General features: G+C 38.9%; 1 protein-coding gene across 1 annotated transcript; it reads right to left on the bottom strand.

Moving 5' to 3' along the window:
* Positions 1-22,102: 22,102 nt before the first annotated feature.
* LOC114687615 (olfactory receptor 145-like) lies at positions 22,103-23,035 on the bottom strand. The gene has a single exon (XM_028862205.2). It carries the CDS (start codon positions 23,033-23,035, stop codon positions 22,103-22,105), a length of 933 nt encoding a protein of 310 aa, XP_028718038.1.

Genomic DNA, 23,035 nt, shown 5'->3' on the forward strand with positions numbered 1-23,035 from the left:
TTCTTTTTGCCTTTTAGATACAATAGATTGTGCTTAAATTGTGTTTTGAATAAGGATATAGTGACATAAGAAAATAATATTTGTAATATTTAGAACTCTTTGCAAGCATTCCATGGGTGGGCACACTGACAGAGGCCAAAAGGAGAGCCAGTAGATGACAGCTGATATTTGTTGTTTGTTATTATAGACATTATCACTGGGGATATTGAACAGTTTTCCCATATTAATTAAAATAATTTTAAGTTGTCTGCATGCCTATGTGGAGAACTGGCCATATTTGCTATTTGAAATCAAATATGAAATCCTCTTTGTGTCTCATGTGTATATAATATGTATATTTATGCATACATAAATTAAGTGACAAATACATATGCCTGTCAAATAATTATTTCCTTTTCATGGTAGGGACTACAAGAGACAAATGGCAACAAACAGAATCATTCAGAATCCAGGTAAGCTTACTAAGCATGTGACACAAAGATGATATTTAAGTCAAAGACTCCTAGCAGTAGTGGGCAGGGTACCTGAACTGTCCTTCCCATGTAATCAATTAGTGACTAACCTAATTGTCATCATAGAACCTACATGCAGTAATTGATGGAAGCAGATGTACTAATCCACAGACAAGCACTGGACTGAGCTCCTGGAGATCAGTTGAAGAGAGAAAGAGGAGGAGTCATATGAGCAAGGAAGGATAATGATCATGATGGGGAAAACCACAGAGACAGCTGACCTGAATTAGTAGGAGCTCAAGGCCTCTGGACTGACAGCTGGGGAACTTGCATGGGACTAAATTAGGCCTTCTGAATGTGGGTGACAGTTGTGTGGCTTGATATGTTTGTGGGTCCACTGGCAGTGGGACCAGGACTTATCCTGGGTTCATGAACCAGCTTTTTAGAGTCCATTCTCTATGGTGAGATAACTTGCTCAGCCTTGATTCAGGCAGGAGGGGCTTGGTTCTGTCCTAACATGGTATGCTAGCCTGTGTTGACTTCCCAAGGGAGTTCTTACTCCCTATGAGAAGTGGATGGGAGTGGGGTGGAGATTTGGGTGGGGGCAAGAGAATGGGAGGGAAAGGGAACTGTGGTTGGCATATAAAATGAAAACAATATTTAAATAAAAAATACCATAAAAAGTAATATGCGAATAGGAAGAAGAAGAGTGGTAGGGAGGTCCCCAGGAATCCACAATGAGGACTCCATCATAGACTACTGGCAATGGTCAAGAGGGTGCCTGAATTGACATACTCTGGTGATCAGTTGCCTGAATATCCTGTCATCATATGACCCTCATCCAGTGACTGATGGAACCAGATGCAGAGATCCATGACTGGGTTCCAGGCAGAGCTCCAGGAGTCCAATCGACAAGAGAGAGGAGGGATTCTATGAGCAAGAGATATCTTGACCATGATTGGAAAAAGTACAGAGACAACCTGCCAAACTAGTGGAAACACATGAACTATAGGCCAATAAATAGCTCCCATGGTACTGGATCAGGCCCTCTGGATAAGTGAGACAGTTGTTTAGCTTGAACTTTTTAGCCCCCCTCCCCCCCTGCAGTGGGACTGGGACCTGTCCCTAGTGTATGAGTCAGCTTTTTGGAACCTAGTGCCTATGGTGAGACACTTTGCACAGACTTGGTGCAGGGAGGAGGGGCTTAGACCTGCTTCAGCTGAGTGTACCAGGTTCTGCTGACTCCCAGTGGGAGACTTTGCCTTGGAGGAGGTGGGAATGGGGGCTGGGTTGGGGGTTGGATAGTGGAAGGAGGGAGGACAAGGGAGTATGTGACTGATATGTAGGATGAATGGAAAATTTCTTAATTGAAATAATAAAAAATTAAATCTATTGTACAAAAGTAATAAGGTTTTAAAATAATCAGATATAAAGTTCAATCTAAAAATCCACACAAAATCTGATCAAATTGCAATTTAATTTTTCTTTATCATTTTACACACAGAGATTTCAATTTCTTGAGTCTTTGACCTGTTACCTTTAACTTCTATTCCTTCCCAGTACCTTATCTAAATGCCTCTTAAAATATTTTGAGCATTTTCCCAAAGAAGTCAGACCCTAGCTTGAATCAAGAATCTTTAACTTTACCAACAAAACATGCATCATAAGTTTTTAAAAAAAGAAAGAGCCAGCAAACAGTTTTATTGAATAAATAGGGCTGCCACCAAAAAAATTACTAAGGTGAATCTATAGATCATCATAAAAAAATAAGAATACACCATAAATAAGTCATATTTCATTTTAAGTGGAAGGTATATTAAACAGGGTTGTAGGTTTGAAATCAAGAGTCCAAATGTTCATGTACTTTAAGAATCCTGTGTCATGATGTAAACTATTAATCTCATGAGCTTTAATATTATATGTTTGTAATAGTGTATTTTAGCAATAAAATGTGCTTGTTTATATTTAAAAGGTAAACATAAAACATGTAGTAAAACAATGTTATATGCACCATAAGTACACCTGCAATGTACCCACATTAGACAATGGTCAATACAGAAATATCTATACCTATTAAATACTGGCATTAGAGAGTAATACATTCTTGTCCAGTAGAGTATTGAAAGACACAAACACAGAGACACAAAGAGGATTTCATATTTCATTTCAAATGGCAAATATGGCCAGTTCTCCACATAGGTATGCAGACAACATAATATTGTAATCAATATGAGAAAGTGTTCAATAACAGTCTAAAATAACAAAAACAGAAGAGAACTACTTAATGCTATTTTGAAAGAGGTACAAAAGCATCAATTCTACACACAGTGAAAAAACAAAACATATATAAAAGAAAATGATGAGGATAACTTCTAATTTCAATGAATATGAAAAGAAACAAAACTGACGTTAAAATATTTTAAACAAAACGTATTAAATATAATACATTATGATAAACTACATTAAATTCTGGTTCATTCTCAAGCCTAGTTGCAAAGATTTCCATAGTATGTCATAACATGCTTCAGGTTTTCTTTTTATTTTTTTATTTATTTATTAAATTTAATTTTACAGATCAGCCACGGATTCCCTTGTTCTCTTCCCTCCCACCCCCACCCCTCCACCTGCCTTCCCCCCAGCCCACTCCCCATTCCCATCTCCTCTAGGGCAAAGACTCCCCTGAGGATTGAGTTCAACCTGATAGATTCAATCCAGGCAGGTCCAGATCCCTCCTCCCAGGCTGAGCCAAGTGTCCCTGTATAAGCCCCAGGTTCCAAACTGCCAGTTCATGTACTGAGGACAGGACCCAGTCCCACTGTCTGGATGCCTCCCAAGCAGATCAAGCTAATTGTTGAAACCAAGGTTGGATAAAGCACAGGGACAAATAGCCAAATGAATGGAAACATATGAACTATGAACCAAAGGCTGAGGGGTCCCCAACTGGATCAGGCCCTCTGAATAGATCTCTGAAGTATTCAAAGGCCACCTGGCCAAACATCCCAATTGTTGTGCTAGAAACCCCATCCAATGAGTGAGGTAACCAGATGCAGAGATCCACGGTCAGGCCCCAGGTGGAGCTCCAGGAGTCCAATTGGTGAGAAAGAGGAGGGTTTGTATGAGCGAGAATTGTTGAGACCAAGGTTGGAAAAAGCACAGGGACAAATATACAAATGAAAGGAAACACATGAACTATGCACCAATAGCTGAGGAGCCCCCAACTGGATCAGGCCCTCTGGATAAGTAAGACAGTTGATTAGCTTCAGGTTTTCTTACAAGAATTTTTTGCAAATATATTTTTAAATCTCTTTCTGCTTGTTTTTTTTTTTTGTTTGTTTGTTATAACTCTGTGGATGTATGCAAGTAGGTTAGACTAGTTCTGAACCACTGAGCTCCTTTCTCTAACCCTCCCTATATAATTAGCTTTCAGATGGGATAGATTAAGACACATGCTTCTAATATCTGGTGTGCATAGGAAAAACACCTAGGACACTGTCACTAAAGGGTTAATGACTAAAAACCTCAGGTGGCCAGCACATCTCCAGACAGGAACATTGACTTAGCTAATGACATCTGTGGGCTGGAAGGATCCAAGGAGCTTCCCTCCACAGGTATCTATCATTTTGACAATGCTGGGGAAGTGTTCAACAGATGGAATCTTCCATCACAACCACTTTCCACTGCATTAAACCCTCCATGCCCAAGTGCCATATGCCAGAAGTCACTACTCCCACAGAGAGACTGGGGCTCCTAGGTTGCTCTTATTTAAGGAAAAAAAATCTTCTTCTGTATATATTTGTCTGTTTCTTTTATTTCCAATATGCTTCCAGGGATGCTGATCTAACAGTCACTGGAGATTTTCATTTTGATACTTTTGTTCTCAGTGCCTGTGCACCAAGATACTTCACTATCACACCATGTTAACATATTTTAGGGGTTGCATATGGTCACTCAGGTCCTCTCAACATTTCAGTGTGTTAGATAAAATATATTAAAGTTCCTTCAACAAATGGTGCTGGAATACCTGGATGTCAATATGTAAAAGATTACAATAGATCCATATATTTCACCATGCACAAAACTCAAGTCCAGGTGGATCAAAGATCTCAACATAAATCCAGTTACACTAAACTTAATAGAAGAGAAAGTAGGAAGTACTCTTGAACGCATTGGCACCGGAGACCACTTCCTAAATATAACACCAACAGGACAGACCCTGAGCACAACGATTAATAAATGGGACCTCTTGAAACCGAGGAGCTTTTGCAGGGCAAATGACACGGTCAATAAGACAAAAAGACAGCCTACAGAATGGGAAAAGATCTTCACCAACCTGACATCTGTCAGAGGATTGATCTCCACAGTATATAAAGAACTCAAGAAACTAGACATCAAAATACTGAACAATCCAATTAAAAAATGGGCTAAAGAGCTAAACAGAATTCACCAAACAAGAATCACAAATGGCTGAAAGACTTTAAAGAAATGCTCAATGTCCTTAATCATCAGAGAAATACAAATCAAAACGACTCTGAGACACCAAATTACACCTGTCAGAATGGCTATGATAAATGACAATCAATGTTGGAGAGGATGTGGAGCAAAGGGAACACTCTTCCACTGTTGATGGGAATGCAAGCTTGTACAACCACTGTGGAGATCAGTATGGCCATTTCTCAGAAAATTAGGAATCGAACTACCTCAAGACCCAATCATCGCACTCTTGGGCATATACCCAAGGAACACTGATTCATACCACAAAGATACATACTTAACTATGTTCATAGTAGCACTATTTGTAATCGCCAGAACCTGGAAACAACCTAGAAGCCCATCAACTGAAGAATGGATTAAGAAAATGCAGTACATATACACAATGGAGTGCTACTCAGCAGAGAAAAACAATGAAAGAATGAGATTTGCAGGCAAATGGATGGAACTAGAAAAAATCATCCTGAGTGAGGTAACCCAAACCCAGAAGGACAAACACGGTATATACTCACTCATAAGTGGATTCTAGATATAAAATAAAGAACAATCAGACTACAACCCACAGAACCATGGAGGCTATATATATAGCATGGGGGACCCTAGGACGACTGTGGCTTATAATAAGTTTTGGTTTTACTCAATTACTGAGCAAGCCTTAATGAGACATTTCACTATTAAGATAAGAATACATCCTGTATCAACTGATAATAGAAAAATAAATAAATTAATTAATTAAAAAAATGAAAGAAAAATTTGTACTATTAAAAAAAACCAAACAAACATATTTTACTTAAGTAAAAAAGCAGGGAACTAGGGACTCATCATTCCTCTCCTCATTCACTTCTTTCCCTTGTTTTATATATTTTAAATTTTTTATCAGTGGATTCTACTGGGGTATCCACTGCAGATAAGCACTGCAGGGTTCCTGTTGCAAATCACCCTCTGGAGAGATGGAAGGATCTTTCTACTGGCATTTGGAGGAGACCTGATCTGGTGTTGGTGTGGGCCCGGGGTTCTGTTTATGTCTTTCCTCAGGACAATAAGGTTCCTCTTTGGATTCCTGAGTGCTGTTTGCGCCCTGTGGCTGCTGCTGAAGCCCAACATGGCAGAGACCTATTGGGCCTTCATGAAAAACTCTTCCCTTCTCATGCCAATGGAGATTGAGAGCCAAATATGGCCAGCTTTGGCAAGCATTAACATAAGCCTAGAAACTGTAGCCATGTGGTTGGATTCTCCAGAATGTAGTGTATAGTTACTGCTTTTTCAAGTATGTTTGAGAACATGTCACCCAGACACCTTGGAGATTAAGGATAACCCTGAAGGTCACTGACCTCCATTTGTTAACAGTAGCATGCCAGCTAAGCCTTCTCATTTTCACAATCCTCTTCAAGCTGATGTACTACCTACTTTTCAGGAGTGGCTATGTGCAACATTTATTGGCCTCCTGAAATTCATTTAGCCCCCCCCTTTGAAGATACCTTAAAATTTATGAGCCTGAATGTAGCCCATATAAGACCATTAGTTATGCTCCTTTTGAGCTGCCTGTTTTTTCTTTATGATTCTTAGTTGTTCTTTTGCAGACCTGCCATCTTAAGTCATGCTGGGATTAAGAAAAATGGGCCTTGGTGGCTTGTGTTCCTGGAGCTGTATCCATGCCAGTGGATGCCCACATGCTCCAGAAGAGAATTTGACATTGCTGCTGCTGTTGTTGCTGTTATAGCAGTGGTGGCCACTGCTGCTAAAGTTTCTGAGATTACCATTTCATAATTGTTTACTACAGCTGGTATAGTGGAGTCCCTGGCAGCAAAAGTAGCTACCACAGCTAGTTAATCTTTTATTCTATTGGGCATGATAAATTTAATTCAATAGTTATATACATTTCAATTGGCTTTGAAAATTATAAATTTATAATCTCAAGTTCCATTTGCTTTTGGGATACCATCTTAAAAGGATTCCAATTTGCAGTAAGGCTCATTAAGGAAGGGAATGGATCAGTTGCCTTTAGACTGCTGGCTATGGGTGGGTAGGACTTCTGTTGGTCTTTTCTGTGTCAAACACACAGATTGCAAGCCCAGTGCCATTTTGAGATCTTTGTCAGCAGTTAACTCTGCAGCTCACACACGATTGAGCCTGTATGATAATGAGTATTTAGAGAAGGGTAAATCCTGGGGGTGCTCACCAACCTAAGACGAGCACCTGTGTGGCCTGGGCAGCTGTCTCCTTAACAGGTAAGGTGACCTGCTGACATCCCACACAACCTAAGTCAGAAGTTTAGGGACTTGTAGGGTCCCGGCCCCCGTTTTGTGTAACTATTGCCTTGCTTGCTGACCTTGACCTTGATATCCTCCCTATGCTAATTCCCTGCTGGGTTCCACCCTCCTGAATGCTTAAGGGAAGTTCCTTGTCTGTGTATCCTTCATAATGGGTGTTAACAGCTTAGATGCAAGATTGTAAAACATCTGTAACAAACTTTCTTCCCTCCAGGGTTCTCCCATTGTGTTGTAAGCCTGTATTTAAGACTCCTCCCTCCTGCAATAAACAGCATCTGGCATTAAATAAATAAATAAATAAATAAATAAATAAATAAATAAATAAAGTTCCATCAAGGACACGATACTGTAACATTAATCTTCAAGAGGTTAGGGCTAGAAGACTGTGAGTTTCAGGTCAGCATGGCCAGTCCTGTCACTCTCATGACAGCCTGGAATATACAATGAGACCATAATATAGGAACATCAAAACAGTATTTAAAAATAAAATAAATTAAAAATGGATTCAAATGATACTTACCATATCAAACTAAAATTTGTCAAAGTTCTATTTTTTTTGCAAAGAATCCAGTTAATAAATATTTTGTACTTTGTGGACCAAACTTTTCATAGTCATAGAAGCTTTTATCAGTTGATCAACTATGCAGACACCTTTTTTTGTGGGAGTTCTCCTTTAAGGAATGGCCCATCACCAATGGTCTTGAAGCTGCTTATGCCTGTCTAGCTACCTTAAAATTTCAAAAGCTAGCTTACAATTTCAAAATCAGATCTGTTGTGGGATATCTAACTATGTAAAGATGTGTTACATTTGTTTATGCTACAGAATATTAATATAACTGTGTAAAAAAAGTTACATTAGTTTCTGCTGACTTTGTTAACAATTTAATGTGTTACTTTTGTTTATGCTGCATTTGTTTAATTATGTAAAGATATGTTGCATTTGTTTCACCTTGTCTGCCTAAGGCACCTGATTGTTCCGATAAAAAGCTGAAGGGTCAATAGCTAGGCAGGAGAGGGATAAGAGGGGCTAGTAGGCAGAGAGAATGAGTAGAAGAGAGAAGGAAGAGATGAGGGAGAAAGAGAGGGAGATGCCCCAGGGTCAGCCAGCCAGCCGACACAGTATGACTTTTAGAAAAAAGAGTAAAAAGCCCCAAGGCAAAATTTACATAAGAGAAACATATTGAAATAAGAGTTAAGATAAGGCCAAGCATTCATAACTAGTAAGTCTCCATGTCTTGATTTGGGAGCTGGTTAGTGGCCCAAGAGAAAAAGCCTGTTACACAGGTCTGTAGCTAGCTCAAGGGTCCATAGCTTACCTAACTAGAAAAATCAAGCATTTGTGTATTCTGTACACTTTCGAACATGAGGGAGGGAGAGAGATTGCCATGCAAATTATAAATGAAAAATCAGGAGTGCAGAAGAGACTGGAGTATGTTTTTATCAATAAGTGATAAAATTCTCATTAAATTTTATTTGTAGGCAGATAAGGACATACATCAGTGTTATCATGTTTTAGCAATAAGAGGTCCTGTCAGAAGGTCCAGCAGAAAGTGAGAAGGCAGAGAGGGGGTGGGAAGGGAGGAAAAAAGGAGAGGGAGAGAGAGAGAGAGAGACAGACAGACAGACAGACAGAGGAGACTTAGACTTTAGACTCAGACTCTGTAGGTCCCAGGTATACATGTGATAATTCTTATATAAAGACCAAGGTCCAATGACTATAACATTCTTTTTATGCATACGTCATTGTGAAACATAATTTCCTAGAAGGAAACTGTGGTTTCAAAGCTTGACTGAGGCCGGGCGGTGCTGGCACTCACCTTTAATCCCAGCACTCAGGAGGCAGAGGCAGGTGGATCTCTGTGAGTTTGAGGCCAGCTTGGTCTCCAAAGCGAGTTCTAGGAAAGGCACAAAGCTACACAGGGAAACCCTATCTCGAAAAACAAAAAAAAAACAAAACAAAAAAAAAAAAGCTTGATTGATTAAAACTGCAATGACTGGTCAGCTTTGAAATTTGTAAGCCTAGATGTTAATTATCTTGAGTTAGCATTAGCCTCACCCTCCAATAGATATTCCTTGCCAGCTCTGTGTCAGAACTAACATGGCTTGAATAACAGACCAAAACAATGGAGTTGATTCATTTACCAGACTACAAGCTTCCACCACCCTAAAAGCTAAGAATATCATCAGATAACTTCTTGGGCCTATAGCTCCTCCATCTTGATCTAATTGCCTTTCTGATGTACCCACCAACTGTTTCACCTTGATGTATGACTTCATTGGTTCTATAAAACTATAAAACTTCAAGAAACTCTTTTCACACTGAAAAATGGGATTTGAGGTAACCTAAATCTGTTTTTGCCAGACCATGGTCACTCAAAATGGCTCAAGAATGAACTTTTTTTTTCCATTTTAGGTAAGAGCTGTGTTCTATTGCATCAACATTGTCTTTATCACATATTACTTTGAAATACTATATTTCAGTAGGCACCGCATCATACAGAACCATAGTGATCTCACATGCAATTTGGAAAAGTTCAATTTATAAAATGAAATAATTTTATTATCTTAGCATCTTCATCTCTTACCTAACAGTTGGATATCACAAGGATAAGACAACTCTAAAAAATATGTTTTTGTCTTATTAAGACATATTTGGTAAGATATTTTCTTTGAGTATTATAGTAATCATAAAATGCAAATCTATTGCAACTATCAAAAGAAGAATGGAAAAGATTCAAATGGAATCATCCCTGAAAAGTAAAATATTATCAGAACATATCAATCCTCAAAAGATGGTGATGGGATGGCCAAACACCCTAATTGTTGTGCTAGAAACCCCATCCAACGACTGAGGGATCTGGATGCAGAGATCCACGGCTAGGCCCCGGGTGTAGCACCAGGAGTCTATTTAGTGAGAAAGAGGAGGGTTTATATGAGCAAGAATTGTTGAAACCAAGGTTGGATAAATCACAGGGACAAATAGCCAAACGAATGGAAACACATGAACTATGAACCAAAGGCTGAGGGGCCCCCAAATGGATCAGACCCTCTGAATAGGTGAGACAGTTGATTGGCTTGATCTGTTTGGGAGGCATCTAGGCAGTGGTACCAGGTCCTGGGCTCATTGCATGAATTAGCTGTTTGAAACCTGGGACTTATGCAGGGACGCTTGGCTCAATCTAGAAGGAGGGGACTGGACCTGCCTGGACTGAGTCGATCAGGTTAATCTCAGTCCTCGGGGGAGGCCTTGCTCTGTAGTAGGTGGGAATGGGGGGTGGGCTTGGGGGAAGGGGAGGGGGCAGGAAGGGGGAGAACAAGGGAATCTGTGGCTGTTATGTAGAACTGAATAGTATTGTAAAATAAAATAAAATAAATAAATAAATAAAATAATTGGAAAAAAAGAATATAGCAAGTTGAGAAAAAAAAACATCATAAAACTACAAAATAAAGTAGTAAAATATTGTTAAGATCTTCAACTATCAATCATCATGTAGGAAAAAAATCAACTAATTCTTTTATAAAAGACTTAGGGTGATTCAGTGAAGCAAAACAAGATGTGAACATATTCTGTCTATGTGAGACCCACTTTAATTTTAAGGAAACAGAATGAAAGTGAGGAGATAGAAAAAGAAATCCTGTGTAAACCTAATATGAATGAGAGTATGAATAACAAAGATGATATCTGTCGAAATGGATGTTAGGTCAGAAGATGTGAGTTGAAACAAAGAAGACATTGCATAGTGAAAATCTGGCAATTCATTAGGGTTTTACATTTTAAAAAAGAAACTAATTTGAAAGGAAGATGGTGGTGGGTTGGGGGCATTTGTTCAGTGGCAGCTGTGGCAAGTAAAGGGAATGCATATTACCAAGATACATTCTATACATGTATAAATGTTTCAAAACATTTTATTTTAATGTTTAGAATTTCAGACATAAGTACTTTATTTAAATTATTTCCACCCACCTCCTTTCCTTTTTTTTTTAATCTCTCAAGTTCATGACCACTTATTATTCATTGTTACATACATACACAGGCATATACATACACACATAGTTTAGTGAATTCATTTATGGTACTCTTATGTTAAGGTATTTGGGGATGGCCATGTAGGATAGACTATCAACTGCAATCTCTGTCTGTCCTTCTGTCTCTGTCTCTCTCTCTGTTTCTCTCTGTCTCTCTGTCTTACTTTTTACTTGATCACTCTCATTTACCTCATGTAAGGTTATTTTAATTTTTTTTATATATTTAATTTCTATATGAATGGTTTTCATCAAGAAAACAAATATCAAATGCTAGGGAGAATGCTTATCCAACAATTGTGTAGTAAAAAAGCAGTGTGGAATTTCCTCCCAAATACAACTAATCTGTGATCCCAAATACCACACTATCATTGGCTTCTCTTTTAGGACTCCTCTTCTACCCAGTCTTTGGGACCTCCATCAGAATAATTAAGATGAGTTGGACAGGCTTATCATAGACACTTTCATGCATAAACAAGAAAATTGATTCATGTGAAGGAAGATGCATAGAACAGAAGATTTTCTGGTTAATAAAATAAACCAGACTCAGAAAAATAAACACAGGTTTTCTGTTCTGTAGGACCAAAAAACACAAGAGGAAGAGGTCTAATGTGACCTAAAAGATGGGAGAAGAAAATGCAATAGGGATAAATATTAGCAAAATACAGTGATCTCTTACTGTTTTGTAGGCTAAATAGAAAGGTCCCCAGAAATCCATAAAGATACCTCCACAATAGACTGCTGGCAATGGTTGAGAGAAATCCCAAACTGACCTACTCTGGTGATAGGATGGCCAAACACCCTACCTGTCTTGCTAGAAATCTCAACCAATGACTGATGGAAACAAATGCAGAGATCCACAGCCAGGCCCCAGGTGGAGCTCCAGGAGTCCAATTGGCGAGAAAGAGGAGGGATTGTATGAGCGAGAATTGTTGAGACCAAGATTGGAAAAAGCACAGGGACAAATAGCCAAACTAGTGTAAACACATGAACTATGAACCAATAGATGAGGAGCCCCCAACTGGTTCAGGCCCTCTGGATATGTGAGACAGTTGATTAGATTGAACTGTTTGGGAGGCACCCAAGCAGTGGGACTGGGAACTGTCCTTAGTGCATGAGCTGGCTATTTGGAACCTGGGGCCTATGCAGGGACACTTTGCGCAGCCTGGGAGGAGGGGACTGGACTGACTGCCTGGACTGAATCTACCAGGTTGAGCTGAATCCCCAGGGGAGTCTTTGTCCTGGAGGAGATGGGAATGGGGGGTGGGCTAAGGGGAGGGTGGAGGGGGCAGGAGTAGGGAGGACAGGGTTATCCATGGCTGATATGTAATATTAAATCAAATTATATATATATGACGCTAAGACTAATATGGAACCATTACAGTACAGCTCCAGGAAATATACTGATGATGTGTTCATCAATTATTGTCTCCTCTCTCTACTTCCTTTCTCCCATCTCCTTAATTTAGGATGAACTTGAATGGTTCTCATGGAGAAAAAAATAAATAAAATGAAATGTAAGTTAATATGAATAAATGTATAACTATATAGTGTGAAAACCTTTGAAACGGATTTATCCTCACAAAAAAGTTATTTATAAGTAGTACATGTTAATGAGTCCATTTAGTCTTGCTCATGTTCACATATTTGGAGATGTACATGGACTATCATTTGCTTTTTTTTATTATAATGTGTGTATGAATGTTTAAAAATAGGTAATTCAAGTTGACTTGTGTGTGAGGAATTCAATTTTCAGTTAAATATCTAATATTAAAGGAAACCCCAGACATGGATAAGCTAATTGTACATTTTACCATGATTTCAGTTTTCAAAATATCATCTAACAATAAATATCAACAAAAATATCATAGTTGTTGTGAAAGAGAAGCATTGTCTTGATTCTAAAGTCCTACAGAGTAATTTTAAGAAGAAGTTGTAGATCAACACACTTTGTACATGTAGATTTTTTTTGAAATTTTAGCAAATCTCAGAAATGTAATAATCAGGAATATTACTTGAAATTTAAAAGAATAGCATCTTTTTTGCTGGATCTTTTTTATTTATTTGTTTGCTTTTTCTTTTTTTAAATTTTATTTTATAATTTAATTTAATTTTACTTATCAGCCACAGATTCCCTTGTCCTCCCCCCTCCCACACCCATCCCACCTTCCTCCTAACCCACCCCCCATTCCCATCTCCTCCAGGGCAAAGACTCCCCTGAGGATCGAGTTCAAACTGGTAGATTCATTCCAGGCAGGTCCAGTCCCCTCCTCCCAGGCTGAACCAAGTGTCTCTGTATAAGCCTCAGGTTCCTAACAGCCATGCACTGAGGACAGGTCCCGGTCCCACTGCCTGGATGCCTCCCAAACAGTTCAAGCCAATCAACTGTCTCACTTATCCAGAGGCCCTCATCCAGTTGGGGGCTCCTCAGCAATTGGTTCATAGTTCATGTGTTTCCATTCATTTGGCTATTTGTCCCTGTGATTTTTCCAATCTTGGTCTCAACAATTCTCGCTCATACAATTCCTCCTCTTTCTCGCCAATTGGACTCCTGGAGCTCCACCTGGGGCCTGGTTGTGGATCTTTGCTTCTGCTTCCCTTTGTCATTGGATGAGATTTCTAGCATGACAATTAGGGTGTTTGGCCATCCTATCACCAGAGTAGGTCAGTTTGGGATTTCTCTCAACCATTGCCAGCAGTCTATTGTGGAGGTATCTTTATGGATTTCTGGGGACCTCTCTAGCACTTTGCTTCTTCCTATTTTCATGTGGTCTTCATTTATCATGGTCTCTTATTCCTTGCTCTCCCTCTCTGTTCTTGATCCAGCTGGGATCTCCAGCTCCCCTAAGCTCTCTTTCCCTCCAACCTTGCCCTTCATTACTCCCACTCAAATCCAGGTTGTTCATGTAGATCTAAGAATAGCATCCTGATTAGTGCTCTATGAAACTCGCAAAGGATAGCTAAGTGATTGATTTAAATTAAATGAATAAAAATTCAGCTTATTCATAGAATGATTGTGACAAGGGTACAAATCATTCAGACATCAGATTAATGTCTCATTATTTTTACATTCTAACCATGTTAGTCAATATCTATAACCATGTACACATCTGAATATGCTTTATGTCTGCTCCTAATCTATAAAATCTGGATAGAATTTACAAATCTATGGGGATTAAATATGGTTCCAGGGTTCTGATTGATCCTTCTTTGACAATTTCATGTGTTTATAAAATGTTCTTGTGATTTTCACCCTCACCACCCACTCTTATTCCACTTCCAGTTTCCCTGAAACCTTCTTGTTCCCAACAGGTCACTGTCCTGTTTTCATGCTATTTTCCCCCTAGACCTGAATTTTGTTTGGGACTCACTAAGTATGTTTACCTACAGTTGTTCTTATGAGCATGAGAAGCAGTTGTTTACTAGAACATGGAAAACTTACCAGTGGCTACACCACTGGAAGAAATGACTCCTCTAGCAGCCAATAACTGCCAATAATTCTTCAGGAAGTGGTGGGTTCTCATGGACTGGTCTGGCCCCATTTGTGCCTTCTCTCCCACCCTAAGGGAGGGGGTTCACAGTCCCTTCAGACCCAGGATGCACAGGGTCCTAGGGTAGAGGGGAATCTGGGGAGCAGCCTACCCTCCATATGTCTCCCAGGGAAATGTGGGGGGGAGACTTTCACTTGGCACTCTCTCTACTGATCTCGTGCTGTGGTACTGCAATGCGTGCATGAAAAGGTGGAGAGAGCAGGTGCTTCCTTTTTTTTTCCTCCTGTCCTTTCCCTCTGAACCAGGGTCCACCAGTATTCTCTTCACCGGCCAGGCTCACACTTTTTCTTGTGGATGCCTTGGGTTTACCAGATGTTCCATCATGTGGAGGTCACCATAGTTACTGTAAGTTCATGAATGCAATGGTTATATCATATCCCAGTGACAACACTTCACATCACACCTCCTGTCCTTTGGTCTTATTGTTTTCTTGATTCTCTTCCATGATTATTTTCTGAGACATGGGGGTAATACAGATGCCCCATTTAAAGATGAATACTCAACTCTTAACCTATTCTCAGTGCTTTGACCAGCTTTATGGGTCTCTGCATTAACTTTGCTACTCTCTACTAAGCAAAACTTCTCTGCTGAAGGCTAAGATAATCTAATTTATGGGTAGAAGCATGCATTTAAAAATATCATTTAGCGTCATATTCATTATCAAAACAAAATTAGTAGGTTCCTTGCCAAAACTTATGGCCATCCTTTCTATGGGCTTCTAAGCAGGGTTACAAATACAGTACCATCCAGAATTCCCTCCTGTGGAGTGAACCTCAAATGTATAATGATTGGGTACTCCTAGAACAGTCATGCTGCTATTGAGCTAATGAGTACATCATGCCTGGCAGAAAGATATTACAGCTTCTAGGGTTCACATTTGGGTGAGTGTTGGTAACTTTTTTCTCCCAGCATTCTGTATAAAATTTTCTGCATTCACAAAACTAGCCAAAAGGGTAGATGCTTCCAGCTCAGTTCTAGTTTGATTTCTCTGTGTCCTATCATTAAAGTGCATGGTGTGTTGGGGATGTCTTTCTGTATGCTGTGAATGTGTTGCTCTGATTGATTGATAAATAAAATGCTGATTGGCCAGTAGCCAGGCAGTAAGTATAGCATAGGCAGAATAAGCAGAAAGGAGAATTCTGGGTAGTGGAAGGCTGAATCAGGAGAAACAAGAAGTAAAGATACTCATAAGCCACAAGTCACGTGGCAAGGTATAGACTTATAGAAATGGGTTAATTTAAGATGTAAGATCTAGCTACCAAGAAGCCTGAGCCATTAGGCCATACAGTTTTAATTAATATAAGCTTCTGTGTGTTTACTTGGGTCTGAGCAGCTGTGGGCCCCAGTGGAACTGGAGAAAACTCCAGCTACAATGGTGCTTTCAGCAATAAGACTTAGTCTTAACTGGCCAGCAAGACCAACAGCAGTACCCTTTATTTTATATTTAACCTGGAGTTATAAGGAGGTATTGTGCAATTGGCAAAAATATATAATTTTATTGGAGTTGTGTTGTCTACTCCTGCATGATGTCTTACCTAAATTTTTATTGGTGTGGTAGAACATCATGAGCAAAGGCCACCTGAGAAAGAAAGAGTTATTTCAGTTTGCATCTCTATAGCACAGTTCATTATCAAAGGGAGTCAGGGCAAGAGCTCAAGGCAGAAACCTAGCCACAGGAATTGAAGCAGAGGCCACGGAGGAATATTGCTTACTGGCTTGTTCCCCATGGCTTGCTCATCCTATTTTGGTATAGAAAATTTCCCTAGGGAAAACAGAAAGCGAGTATAAATAAAATTACATTAAAACCTTAGAAATTCTCTCTAAAAAATTCCATCTGCTCCTAGCCAGTTTTTCTGTGTCCATAATTGGTTATGAATGATTGGTATAAAATGTTTGTCTCAATATTAGGAGATGCTGGTCTCTTCCAATTAATTAATGTTACTTTCAAAAATTGCCTTTTTTGCCAGGCAGTGGGGGTGCACACCTTTAATCCCAGCACTCGGGAGGCAGAGCCAGGCAGATCTCTGTGAGTTTGAGTCCAGCCTGGGCTACCAAGTGAGTTCTAGGAAAGGCGCAAAGCTACACAGAGAAACCCTGTCTTGAAAAAAACCAAAAAAAAAAAAAAAAAAAAAAATGCCTTTCCCCCCCTTATCATTCTCATTGCAAGGGTGATGGGGCTTTTATAACCAGCTGGTAAGAAAGTTGATGTTCACAGGGCAGATCTTGGCAGAGGATTGCTTATGCTAACCTTGAGCACACATGAAAATCATGTTTACTTATAGACAACTGAGACTCCTCTCAAAGCCTGTGGATTCAGTGTGTCTTCAGTGGGATTTCCAAGTTTCCATTTCTAAATGGTTCATAGCTGCTGCCCCTAATGCTGCTATTTCTGTGAGGATCTCCTTTATGGATGCCCTCTCCTGATACCCTGAGAAATATCACAGACAATGGGAACAGACAGTATTTGAGTACTGACATTACTCCTACATCTTCCAGTGGATTGCATCCTACAGTTGGTTTGAAAATATTTTTCTCAGAGTATTTTACCTCCTACTGCTAAACTCACAGGATACTCACTTCAGTTTAAGCTGGTTTTATTATAAACTCCACCAAAACCAACCCTAGGATAGGGAATGTAAAAGAAGGACTGTGAGGATATTTTGTGTATGATCTAACAAAAAAAGCTTGCCTGAATATCAGAGGGTAAAGCCAGCCACTGGATAGCCATAGAGTTCAGGCAATGGTAGCATACACCTTTAATCCCAGCACTTGGGATCTCATGCCTTTGCTCCCAGTAATTTGGAGGCACACAGGCCTTTAATCCTAGCACTAGGGAGGTTGAGAAAGAAAGTGATATGGCTGGGCAGAGAAAGGAGCATAAGGCAGAGGAGGAAGGAACTCAGTCCTTTTCAGCTGAGGAGTTGGCGAGGTGAGAGGTGGCTGTGGCTTGTTCATTTATCTCTCTGATCTTTCAGCATTTACCCCAATATTTGGCTCTGGTTTTTATTAAGACCAACTAGGATTCATGCTGCAAAGAACCTTAACAAATGTTTATGAAAATGGAGCAGGTTTGACATTCCTTCACATGTTGTTCACAACCATGAGCAATAAAACAAAACAAAAAAAAAAACTTGGTTTAATAGTCCAGAATCACAGTTCCAAAAGGTAGAAACAGTTACTATGGGTGATACCAATTCTATCTCTAAATATATACTAAGTGGAAAGAAGTCCACATAATAAATCTGGGTATAGGTTTATATGTGTATTTATTAGGGCATTATTCATAAGTCACTAAAACGCTTGTTTTTATACTTTTATTAAAGTATTTTTTTATGTATTTTATTTTCTTCATCATTTTGCCTCCCAACTCCTTCCAGATCTCCTAAACTCTTTATCCACTCAACTTTATGTTCCTTCTCAAAACAAAACAAAAACCAATAAAATAGTAAATGTCAAAACAAGACAAAATGAAACAAAAATCTCACAAGAAAGCATGGGGTTCATTTTGTATAAACTTAACTCTGCTATATGTTAACTACTGAATGGATAGACAAAATGTGCTATATCCCTTCTTCAGAACATTATTTAGCCATAAAAAGGAATGAAGCAGAGGTTCATTCTAAAATTTGGATAAATTTTGCAAACATATACACTAAGTGAAAGAAGACAATCAGAAAGGACAATATAGTATGCGATTTTACTTTATTAATTGCCCCAAAGAGAGAAATCCACAGAAATTCATTAGGATTTCCATGTAAGATGGAGACATAAAAACCATGAGTAGATGATCTTAGTTAAATAAAGGAGAAGGTCTTGTGTCGCTTTTCCAAGCTGCTACCCAGATTCCTCCAAAGACTGACAAATCATCACTGTACATGCCAATGGACTTCTCCCATGAGTGAACTTGAGGTGCCTCATGGGTCCCTTACTGCCACCACTGATATTGCTTCCAGGGCACAACTTGATGTGAACCTGAGACAGCAATGCAGTGAAAATAGCTGTTGCTGGATGCAAGCTGCACATAGGAAAGATCCAGGGGAATTCAGAACATACTCTGCCAGTACACCATTACTAGCTGTGCAGTACTATCACACATCATCAGTTGCTGAGCCACAGAAAGCCCTGCTAATGTAATGTTCATTCCCTGTTCACTGGGGAAAGACAAGTTGTAACTTGCTTGGAAGCAGGGAAATACTGGCAAGAGAATTCTGGTCCAAAGTAGTCTTCTCTCACAGAAATCCTTCTCCTCATAAGGACTCAAGTGACCTAAAAGAGCAGTCCTCTCTCCTCTTGTGAACGCTGATACCAATGACAGTCCATGGGTGGAGCATACTTACTATTCTAGCATGAAGTATACTATACTGACATAATGTTTTCTATCTCATGTTATTACTAAATTTTGTCACTTTGAAATTACACTTAGATTTTTTTCTGTATTTGTCAATAAAGTTCCTAATAATTTTGTACTCTAATTAGGAAGCAGCTGTTTTAACTTTTATCTCAGAAGCAATGACTTTTGTTGATATCCTTCTACACCAAAATATTGTTTTCTATGTTTCTTCACCTACAATAATCACTTTACTACCTCTCATAACCTCAAACCATGTACTTTCTCCCTCATTCATAATACATGCTCTGCTCTCCCTTTCCTTATTATTCCTGATTTCACAACCTCATATCACCATTCATTTCATAGATAGAAATCATCCCTGATGACATTTGCCTTCAATCGATGTCTAAAGCCTCTGTACCTGAGTCTTACCAGAGACATAAGTGATGTGTGCAAGTGCCTCCTATTTCAATCCCACTCCATGACTGTAAGAAACACATAACAGGATATGCAGCCATTTCCCCTTCTTCATTAAATAGCAGCAAAACCCAATTCCTAGTGAAGAAGAATGGATTTCCTGTAAGAAGAATCCCATAAAACATAACAAAATAAACAAAGTGGAAAATTCAAACGGAACACACATCCATCCCATTATATGAACACAACACAACAGCAACAAACCAAAACCATTGTTGGGTAGCAGTAAAGCACATTCAAAAAACAACAACAATAAATACAAACTAAAAATCCTTTCTAGTCAAGAGAATAGAGTATCTGTCTTGATTGGCATATTGGTTAAGGTTCTCTAGAGTCAAAGAACTTATGTAATGAATCTCTCTCTCTCCATTTCTCCCTTTCTCCCTCTCTTTCTTTCGGTCTCTACACACACACACACACACACACACACACACACACACACACACATATGTATGCATATATGTATGCATATATACAGAAATTTATTGGAATGACTTACAGGCTACAGTCCAACAATGGCTAGTTATCAATAGAAAGTCCAAGAATCTAGTAGCTGCTCAGTCCCATGAGGCTGCGTGTCCCAGCTTGTATTCTGTATATGCTGGAATCCTGAAGAAGCAGGCTCCAATGCCAGTGAAGAAATGGAATTGCTAACAGGGGAAGGGCAAGCAAGTGAAGAACAAAACTTTCCATATTTGATTGTCCTTATATAGGCTTCCAGCCAATTAAAGATGTGCCTTCCAGACTCAAGGTCTGGATTAATCGCATGTGTCTTCCAGCCTCCAATTCTGTATTAAAAGTCTTTGTCTTCCTGACACAAGGTATGGATTGAAGACGTGTTGTTTCTTGACTCAAGATCTGATCACAAGTGTACCCTTAGTGTCTGGATTATGGTTCATCCCACATATAGTCTAACAGACAACCAAGAATAGCCATCACAGTTGCAGACCTTAGAGTTGGGCCAGGTGAGTCACCTGGACAGGAGACCAACACTAGGAAAGAGATCTACCTTAAGCTATGCTAAAGAATAGGTAGAATAATTAGTCCTTTAATGAGACAGTAGGCTAATCTTTCCCAGATTCTCACTCCTAGTGTAGTAGCATATTGGGTCATAGTCACACAGATTCCCAAATCTGTCAACTTTTCTAAATTATTTTAAAAATATTATATTCTTTCTGTCTCTTTTCAAAGCACACATTATCTAAAGCTTTGGTTTTCTCAACATTTTGAGCTTTTTCATTAGGCTTTCTTTGGAGTACCCCCCTGCCATGTGGCTGCTAGTCTGTTATGTGTCTGAACTTCATGCTGGCTTAAACAGTATGGCTTCTCCATTCTTCTCCCCCAGGCAGCTGCTGAGACTTACAGTTTGCCATATTTTTTCCCTTTTAAATCCTAATAAAAATGTCTCCAAATTTTTCTTTGAGTCTATTCTTAAATTATTTTATGAGAATAAGAACCCTAAGTGTGAGTCTCAACCTCCCCTGCACCATCATGATACACTTACAACACTGCCAATAAGAGAAAATAAAGACATTCAGCAGCCAGGTCAGAAGGAATTCAAGAGTCTTACTTTACAAAAGGATCAGTGACCATATAGAGGACTCAACCAAGAAGATGTGTGAAGTAAGGAAATCTGTTTAAGACATAGAGAAGAAACTGAAAAGTATGGAGGAAAAGCTCAGCAAAGAAACCAAGACACTGAAAGATCCTAAGAGAGACTCTGAAAATGAAATAATCATTCAAGTAGAAATCACAGCAATAAGCACTGTCAGCAGATGGGTAAGATTCTGAAAGCATTTCAAAATCTTTTGGAAAGAAATACCAGTTCCTAATTTCACCCAACCTTTTCTTTTTGCCAGATGTACTGGCAAAAAAAAAATACATCCTCTTGCTCAAAAAGAGATATCAGCTCATTTTTCTAAACAAAGAGGGATATGAGAAAGAAAAGAAAATAAAGAAACAAATGCTGTGTGAATTAGTATTACATTCAGGATGAAATAAGAGCCAAATTCAAAAGGGTACTGTTATCCCATATTTTGTTTTACTAAAAAAAAGTATTTTAAGAATGCAGTAGATTTAAATGTTAAAAAGCACAGACTCAAATCATGACTAATAGTTTACTCTGGACTTAATATTTAATAAGCTTTTTTAGGCCAAGGACTAATAATCTCATTAAACTCCAGAATTTGGCTCATCAAATACACACACACATGTGTGTGGAAAAATATATATGTGGAAAAAATACATCATCAAACTATGATGGTATATTCTTACAATATGCATATGACTAATGTTACAAAATAATGTTTTGAGAGTTGTATTTAATCAATGGAGAAAGTACTGAATATGCAATCAGTCATTTTAAAGAGATATCATTGAACACCATTTTCCAACAGCATGTTGGCAAAGAAAAATATAAATTACCCCACTATAATGAAGAAATAAGATCATGAAGCAGGCACTATACCTCGAAAATCATGCATTTGTGACTGTAAGACAGTATGTTTGTCATCAAAACTTTTTTCTATTCAGAGTTTTTCTCAGGGCAACTTTAACATCTTTGTTCCTCAAGCTGTAGATTAAAGGGTTCATCATGGGGACCACAATATTATAGAAAACAGAAGATACTTTTCCCTCATTCAAAGATCCAATTGAGGAGGGTTTTAGGTACATAAATGCACATGATCCATAGAACATGGAAACGGCAATTATGTGGGAACTGCAGGTGCTGAAGGCTTTGGACTTTCCAGCAGTGGACCTTATTTGGAGGATACTAGAAAGGATGAAGCCATAAGATATAAAGACGACAATACTGGGTAGAGTAATATCCTTCCCCCCTACAATGAAAATCTCGATCTCATTGACATAGGTGCTGGTGCAGGAGAGTTTCATCAAAGGCAGGAGATCACAGAAGTAGTGGTTGATTGCGTTCCCATCACAGAAAGTCAGTCTCAGGATGCATCCGGTGTGGATCATGGCATCAAAAAACCCCATCAAATATGAACCAATCATAAGAAAGAAGCAGACCTTAGGGGACATGGCAACATTATACATGAGTGGGTTGCAGATAGCCACATAGCGATCATAGGCCATTGCTGTCAAGACATAACATTCAGAGATGACAAAAAAACAAAAGAAGTAGAGCTGGGTCATACATCCTGCAAAACCAATAACATTCTTCTTTACTAAGAAGTTCATCAGCATTTTGGGTGTAACAACAGAAGAATAGCAGAGGTCTATGAAAGACAAGTTAAAGAGGAAAAAGTACATAGGACTATGAAGGTGAGAGTTCAGTACAATTAGAATGATCAAAGTCAAATTTCCCAAGGCAGTGATCATATACATTACTAGAAAAACTAAGAACAGGGGTATTTGGAGGTCAGGGTTGTCCGTTAAACCCAAGAGAATGAATTCTGTTACTGAAGAACCATTTGTCAGAACCAT

This window comes from Peromyscus leucopus, chromosome 7, assembly GCF_004664715.2.
Source record: "Peromyscus leucopus breed LL Stock chromosome 7, UCI_PerLeu_2.1, whole genome shotgun sequence".
NCBI lineage: Eukaryota > Metazoa > Chordata > Mammalia > Rodentia > Cricetidae > Peromyscus > Peromyscus leucopus.

Coding starts and splice junctions, on each gene's coding strand:
- LOC114687615 (XM_028862205.2), bottom strand. CDS start 23,035: ATGGTTCTGACAAATGGTTCTTCAGTAACAGAATTCATTCTCTTGGGT.